General features: G+C 51.0%; 1 protein-coding gene across 2 annotated transcripts in view; it reads right to left on the bottom strand.

Annotated features, from left to right (window-relative positions):
- NFE2L3 (nuclear factor, erythroid 2 like 3) overlaps positions 1-6,296 on the bottom strand; it is a 30,006-nt gene extending 23,710 nt beyond the window's left edge. For both annotated transcript variants that reach the window (XM_032286948.1, XM_032286949.1), the window contains exon 1: positions 5,450-6,296. In XM_032286948.1, the coding sequence (XP_032142839.1) occupies positions 5,450-6,019 (570 nt within the window). In that variant the 5' untranslated portion in view covers positions 6,020-6,296. The remainder of the gene's footprint in view (positions 1-5,449) is intronic.
- Positions 6,297-8,013: the final 1,717 nt, after the last annotated feature.

Genomic DNA, 8,013 nt, shown 5'->3' on the forward strand with positions numbered 1-8,013 from the left:
GAATCCCCTGAACCCACTGAATCTGCTTGAATGCACAGGTTGCAGTGAGCCGAGATTGCAACCATCGCATTCCAGCCTGGGAGACACAGCAAGACTCCATCTCAAAACAACAACAACAAAACCCAACAACAAAAAAGGGAAATTTGGATACAGACATGCATATAGGGAGAACCCCATGTGAAGATGAAGGCAGGGATCAGGTGACGGAGAAGAAACCAAGGAATGCCAAAGATTGCCAGCAAACCATCAAAAGGCAGGAGGGAGCTGTTGAACACATTCTCTTTCATGACCCACAGAAGGGCCAAATCTGGCCACACCTTGATCTTAGACTTCTGGCCTCCAGAACTGTGAGAGAACAAATTTCTGTTTTGTGATTTTTTTTAAGTGTTCCATGGTGGTTTATTGCACAGATCAACCCGTCCATCAACTTTGGTATTAAGGTATTTTTTACAGCAGCCCTAGCAAACTAATACAATGACTTATGACAGCCTTTCCCATACAAAGACAATAGTCTACCTTTACAATGTCATTTAGTAAACAAAATGAAAATCCCCACTGTGAACGCTTGTCATAACTGCAATGTATGTAATTATAAGACTATTTCCGTGACATAGCTGTGAGTTAAAAACAGGTAAATGTCTGAAATTTTATCTCTTGTCCAATTGCCCAAGCATTAGAGACTACTTTTTATTCTGAAATGAAAAACAATTTTTACTTTAACAATCAAGGATCTTCCTTCTTTTTCCTTTACTCTTAGAATTAAATACTGAGTCCAGGTGCAGTGGCTTCTGCCCGTACTTGAGCCCAGGAGTTTGAGACCAGTCTGGGCAACACAGAAAGAGCTCATTTCTTTTTTTAAAAAAATAAAATAAAATAGCCAGAAGCAGCAGTACAGGTCTGTAGTCCCAGCTGTACTTGGGAGGCTTAGATGGGAGAATTGTATGAGCCCAGGAGGTTGAGGCAGCAGTGAGCTGTGATGGCACTACTCAAGGAGACAAAGTGAGACCCTGTCTAAAAAAAAAAAAAAATACATTATATATATATATATATATATATATATATAGACAGACTAGATCAGATTCTCTCTGGGCCCTGAAGAAACCAGCCCAACAGTTTCTTTTATTTTTTGAGGTGGGGTCTCACTCTGTTGCCCAGTGTGGAATGGCGCGATCTTGGCTCACTGCAACCTCTGCCTCCTGGGTTCAAGCGATTTTCCTTCCTCAGCCTCCCGAGTAGCTGGGACTACAGGCGCATACTACCTCGACCAGCTAATTTTTGTACTTTTAGTAGCGGCGAGGTTTCACTGTGTTGGCCAGAATGGTCTAGGTCTGACCTTGTGATCACCCTGCCTCAGCCTCCCAAAGTGCTGCGATTACGGAGCTGCTGCGCCCGGCCCAGTCCAACAGTTTCTTCAAGCAGTTAATTAAGAGGTCTTACCAGACCCCTCACCCAGAAGAAAGTCTCCATACCAGGATAGAAAGCCACATCAAAATGACCATAAGCCCTCTCAGTTTCAAAGTGGTAACAGCTCTCTGAAATACTGAAGCTGGCTATAGGCAGCTGTTCCATCTTCAAGTACGTTTATACATTCAGTTCTACAAAAACTGTTCATTTGTTTAACCTGTGTGTTACTTTGAAGAATGCAGGCTTCATCCATTGTGAATAACTGTGGTTATGAAGGGAAGCCTGTCGGTCCTGGGGAATTCCAGAGTCTGTTTTCAGATAATGATAAGCCCCAGTAAGAAGTGAAACCACAGCAGTACTCCTTTTGATACTTGAAAAATCCCCTACTCCAAAATATTTTTGCATATGTACAAAAATTATGGAAAATTATAGTATAAAACAGCTCCTGCAACTCAAATGTAAGCCACTGGAAGTATCTATTTTTTAAAAAAATTGTGTTCCTTTGGGACAAAGCACTTCCTCTCTTTGAAGTTAACAGTAGCTAAAATTCACTAAGCACTCAAGTGACAGGCAAGTTCTAAGCTCTTTACATGGAATGCACATTTTAATGCTCACATCAACCCACTGAGGTAAGCACCTTTCTGATTCCCACTGTGCAGAGGTGGAGAATGAAGCACAGAAAGGTTAAGCAACTTGTCCAGGGTCACAGAAGTGGCAGAGCTGGGATTCAAAACCAGGCAGTCTGGCTCCAGCACACCCCACTCCTTTCATAACCAACCAAACTAGATATTAGGCAAAAAAGCCCAAAGGAATCCAGTGAGAGGGGACAGGTGAAGGAAGGTGGGTTAAAGACAGAGGGCAGAGGGCAGAGGCCGGTCGTGGCGGCTCACGCCTATAATCCCAGCACTTTGGGAAGCTGAGGCCGGCAGATCACGAGGTCGAGAGACCAAGACCATCCAGGCCAACATGGTGAAACACCATCTCTACTAAAAAATAAAAATAAAAAATTAGCTGGGCATGGTGGTGCGTGCCACTCAGGAGGCTGAGGCAGGAGAATTGCTTGAACCCAGGAGGTGGAGGTTGCAGTGAGCTGAGATCGCACCACTGCACTCCAGCCTGGTACCCGGTGACAGAGTAAGACTCTGTCTCAAAGGAAAAAAAAAAAAAAAAAGACAAAGGGCAGTAAAGAGAAGCTACGATTCAGGCACCGTGCTGCCCTTCCCTTGGGCTTTTCTCACGTACTCAGCACAACTCCCTCTGGAGCACACATTCCTCTCCCACTTGACATGAGACACTGAGGCTTGGAATAATTCAAGCAGCCTGTGGGAGGGCATGCTAGCAGGTGATGCTCCCAAACCCAGCTCTAGCAGACTGCAAGGACCAATGATGTTTTTCCAGCCCATTTTCTCTCAAAGTCATGGCTCCAAATTCCAACCTCTTCATTATGAACGGCACAGTCTAGCACTGGAGAGTGGTTAGCCTGAGCAGTAGGAGACTGAGTTACCTCATCCCAGATGCACTGAGATGTCCCAGATGTCCAGAGAGCCTGAGTACAGTGTAGGTACTTAATGTGTCAGCGTAGGTACTTAAGGGGAGTCAGGAGCCTCAGACTCTGGTCCCTCTTTTGGAACTGACAGGTGGCTTTTGCCAAATCCCTAACCTGGGCTTCTAGTTCTTTTTTTTTTTTCTTTTTGAGACCGAGTCTCACTCTATCACCCAGGTGGGAGTTCAGTGGCACAATCTCACCTCACTGCAACCTCTGCCTCCCAGGTTGATTCTCATGTCTCAGCTTTGGGAATAGCTGAGACTACAGGCGCGCACCACCACGTCCAACTAAGTTTTGTATTTTTAGTAAGGACAGGGTTTTGCCATGTTGCCCAGTCTGGTCTCAAACTCCTGACCTCAAGTGATCTGCCCGCCTCTGCCTCCCAAAGTGCTGGGATAACAGGTGTGAGCCACCACGCACAGTCCTCTTTTTCTTAAGTACAAATTGGATATAAGGATGTCTGGCCAGCGCACCACACAAGGTTGATGTAAAAGGCAACAAAGATGAACTGGCCGTGAGAACTTAAGGTGCCTGACAGATTGAATGTAACCAGGTTATCCCAGCAGTGAACATGGTGCACACATGCCAGCCCCGCCAGGAAGGCACTGCCAAGAGAATGGCTCTGGGGGAGCTTCACTTTCTTCCCCAGGATATCTGGACTAAGAGCCTCCAAGGTGGTTTGGCAGGCCCAGGCTCAAGAGCTGCCTCAAAGGCAAGCCTGCCTGTCTAGGCCATGCTTGGTAGCTCATGCCTGTAAACCTAGCACTTTTGGAGGTTGAGGCGGGAGGGTTGCTTGAGCCAAGGAGTTTGAGACTAGCCTAGGAAACACAGTGAGACCTGTCTCTGCAAAAAAAATTAGCCAATGTGGCGGTGCACACCTGTTGTCCTAGCTACTTGGGAGACTGAAGTGGAGGGATCACTGGAGCAGGGGAGGTTGAGGCTGCAGTGAGTCATGATTTCGCCTTTGCACTTCAGCCTAGGTGACATAGCAAGACCCTGTCTTCAAAACAAACAAAAAAAACAACTAAGGGAAGGCCACGTTGTCTCCCAGGTGATGCCAGGAGGGAAGTTTCTGAGGACTGAAGGGCTTCTTCTCTCCTCCCTCCAGGTCCCTGTACACTTTGCACACAGGTTGACATTCGGGTATGGGTGGCAGGGTGCCGTCTGGTACAGCACCCAGCACTAGGTTTCAACCCTGTGTTACAGAACCAGGAAAGGTGGTAGCGCAGCAGGTACCCGCTTATTAGAGGGCAGACCATTTAAGGTTAGACAGACCCCACAGGGTCCAGACTGGATGAGTGAACAGGAAAGAAACTCCCACTGTATATTCTGAACACAGAAGGATCCCTCCACGACTCACACCAGCCCCCAACCCATTAGTTCTGGTCCCCAGGAAGAGGAAGGGCTCAGATCAGCATAACAGTGAATCACCAAGCACTTCCACACAATGACCCCTGCAGGAGAGGGTGGAGAAGCTAGTCGGGCAACTGCCTACACAAACAGCAATTCTCAACAGCAGCAAACAAACCAGTTCAGCCCCAATTCTCATTTTGCATAAGAATGCACCCCACAAAAACAACACTGGAGGAAGACTTGTAGATCACCACTTATTGATCGATACCAGCTGTAAACACTAAAGTTTGAGCCAAGGAAAAATTTTGAAAGTCTCCTGGAAGGAACTTTGGATAAAATGGTTTTGTGGTAATTGGTGTTAAAGTGTAGTTATACTGAACTCAAACTCTCCATGGGGAGCACCAGATACTTCAACAGATCTAGGTAAACTTGGTTTCACAAAGAAGTGAAGCCAGAGAAAGGTCTGCACCCATACACCAAAGGGAACTTGTTAGTCACTAGGTCACTGTTAAAGTACCTGTTTTCTTTATGCTAATAAGAGGTTACACAAATTCCAGGAAGGAGGATTGCTAGGTGCTGGGGGGGGGGGGGAGGGCGGATGGTTAGGTCACAGGGGGACCGCCTGCCAGCTGGCCTCTGAGTAGACCCTCACCATGGCACCTTAATCCAGGAAAGCAGCAAAAAACAGTAATTGGGTTGAAATCAGGGAAAGGGCCCTTGTGTTAGGCCGGGAGAGTCGTTCTTAAAAACGCGTATCCTCCCAGAGTCAAGGCCTCCTTCATATCGTCCGGTCGGGCACGGATCCCAGAAAACGACATCCCAGTGTACATGAAGTGCTGAGTGAAGACACTGGGTATTGCTTCTCCCCTCCCCATCCCCGAACGACCCTTGTCAGCCATCAAACACAAGGAAAGTTGTTAACGGATGATTTCGTCCACTTCTTCCTTAAAAACCTAAAATCCACAGGGACAGCACTAGTAGCTCTTCATTCGGAATCAGAGCAGCAGCGTCTGCGAACTCGCAACACTCAGGGGCTAAGGGTGCCAGGATACAGCGGGTGTGCCCCCTGCCCAGGTCCGACACAAGCCTCGGGGGCTCCCGGCGGCGAAGACGCCGCACTTTGCTCGCGTCCCGCTCTGCACCTACCTCGCTCGCGCATCCGCCGGTGTCCCGCACCTGAGCCGTCGGTTCCGCGAGTACCTTTTCCTCTTCCCCGGCGCCCAAGGGGCCACTCCGAGCCTCTCGGGGGTCCCCGCCGCCCCCCTGCACAGCCTGGCCGCCGCCGTCCACGCTGGCGCCGGCTTCTCCGGCGGACGAGGCGGCTGCAGCGCCGAGAAGTCCGTGGGCCTCGTCCGCGTCCCCTGCCGCCACGCTGTGCACCAGCCAGGCATCCACCCGGGTGCGGGGGATGAAGGGGACCCCGAGCGCTCGCACCTCCCGGAGCAGCTGGCCCTCGGGCGGCGCGGCGAGGTCCAGCTCCCGGCCCTTGGGGTGCAGCTGGCCCGCGTTCCCCCACCCTCCCGAGGCGGGGAGGGGGCTGAGCGCATAGGCGGAGCTGGCCGGGCCGCCCAGGAGCAGGAGCTGGTCCCTGAGCAGGGTGGGGGGCGGCAGCAGCAGGTAGAAGTCCAGGTCTACGCGGAGCACCCCCAAGCTCAGCAGAACAGTGAGGTGCAGGAGGCCGCCGCCGGCCGACCACCACCGCTTCAGGTGCTTCATAGCCCGTCGAGCTCCCGGGAACGCCCCTGCAGGCGCCCGCGAGTCCCGGCGCCCCAGCCGCCGCGGTGACACGTGCGGATCCCGCGCGCCGCTCGCACCTGCCTGGAACCCGGAGAAGCGGAGCAATGAGCCGGGACGCGCAGCGGCCGTTGCGGGTTCCCAGGACCTGGCACAAAGGCGTTCCCGCGCCAGCCGGCACCGTGCCTGGCGCAGCCGGGGATCGGGAAAAGCGAAGGAGGAGCCACCTGCGAGCCGAGCGCCTCGCCCAGCCGCCCGCAGCCCTATACTGTGGCCAAGCTCCGCCCCGGGCCGCGGGTGCTGCCTCCAGGAACACGCCTCTCCTGCTGCCCGGGGCCCGTGCCCGTGGGAGGGGCCGCGCGGGGAGGAGCTCCCCGAGCTCAAAGCTTCTTTATGTCCGGGGAACGCAAGGCTTTCTGGGAGCAGAAGTTGTTCTGGGCACCAAGTGGCGCCTTGCCACCCTGTGGCCGTGAGCTGGATCATCCTAGCTGAAAGCCAAGAGCCGGAGTTGGGGTGGGGGTCTCCATGGGGGGTAGATGGGTGGGAAGGGACAGGATGTGTAGACTGGGCGGAGGGTGACTGACTGGGCAGCTGCGAGGCGCCTGGCAGCTTGCAAAGGCTTCCATCCACGTGAGGACACTTGGCAGGCACAGTGGGCAAGAGTAATCGCTCTGTCTCAGTTCCCCTGTCTGTAAAACGAGGATCACAGCGCCTGTCAAACCGGGATGTGATGAGATCAGACGAAATATTTTGTGTAAAGTTAGGAGTTTCACATATAAATTCCACTGTTGCCGTTGGGATCAGTCACCCCACCCTTCTGCACACCCCTGTCCCAGCCTCACAGACCCCTCTTCTCTGGGCGTGCTCTGCATACTACTAGATCTCCTGGTAACCTTTGCTCCTTATCCATTGTTTCCTTGAGGATTGACAGCACTAGCTCTACAGTTACCCTGAGTGAGTTCAAGTCCCCTCTCCACTTGAGGGGGGACTTTGGACAAATCTCTTCTTGTTTCTGTGCCTCAGTTTCCTCACTGTAAAATGAGACAAATAATAGCACCTCCCCCGCAGACCTTTTGTGAACCCCAAATGAGATAATGCATGTCGACTACCGACCACAGCGCTGCATAGGTAGGAAGTGCTCTCTGTTACCCGTTGTTTGTATTACTCACCCTCAAGGCTTAGCTCCAAAGCTACATCCTCTGAATTTTCACCAGTTGGCATTAATCTCTCCCCCATCTGTTCCACAGTGCTTTCTCCGTTTGCCAACATTGTAACAGTTGGCCCCATTCTACTCTGTGTTGTAGATGAGAATCGGTCTGATTTGCCCATTGTACATTCTTGAGGGCAAGGAACCTGTTTGGTTCACCTTTGTGCATGCACAGTACCTGGCACTGGGCCTTGCCAGGGTAGGTTTTGCTAACTTTAGCTCCCTTCTTTGGAAGAAAAGGGGATACAAGGGGATGCCCAACTGAGAGTGGGCAGTTGTGTAAAAAGTTGAGCAAGGCTTGTTTTAAAAGGCCCCTTCCTCCACCTGGCTTTCACTTCCCTCTCCTGGACTAGTGTAGTAAGGAGAGAAAAGAATAGGGGCCAGGGCAGCAGAAGCAGACTTCTTAAGTTGCTTCTTCTGTGTTAAGCCTTGGAGGATGGGTTGGGGTGGTAAAGAGGATGAAGAAAGGTGATTGTGAGGTTACCAAGACCCCAATGACAGCATTTAGCCTCTGAACAGGGGACTCTAGGGGAGTCTTGGCCTAGTAAATGCTGCCTTCAGCTTTTTACTGAGGACCTACTAACTGCCTGATCCTGTGCTGGAGGCATGAAGGATGGGAAATGGAGTACTTTTGTTCCTTAAGTTTATGGTTTCATTAGGGTGATGAGTTAAAAATTTGTGAAACGCTAAGAAACAAGAGAAATAATGCACTCAATTGCCAAAATACTTAGATGTAAATTACTTCAAGGTTTATATAGGGAGTGCTATA

This window comes from Sapajus apella, unplaced genomic scaffold (assembly GCF_009761245.1).
Source record: "Sapajus apella isolate SASKATOON/1434 unplaced genomic scaffold, GSC_monkey_1.0 scaffold19, whole genome shotgun sequence".
Taxonomy (NCBI): domain Eukaryota; kingdom Metazoa; phylum Chordata; class Mammalia; order Primates; family Cebidae; genus Sapajus; species Sapajus apella.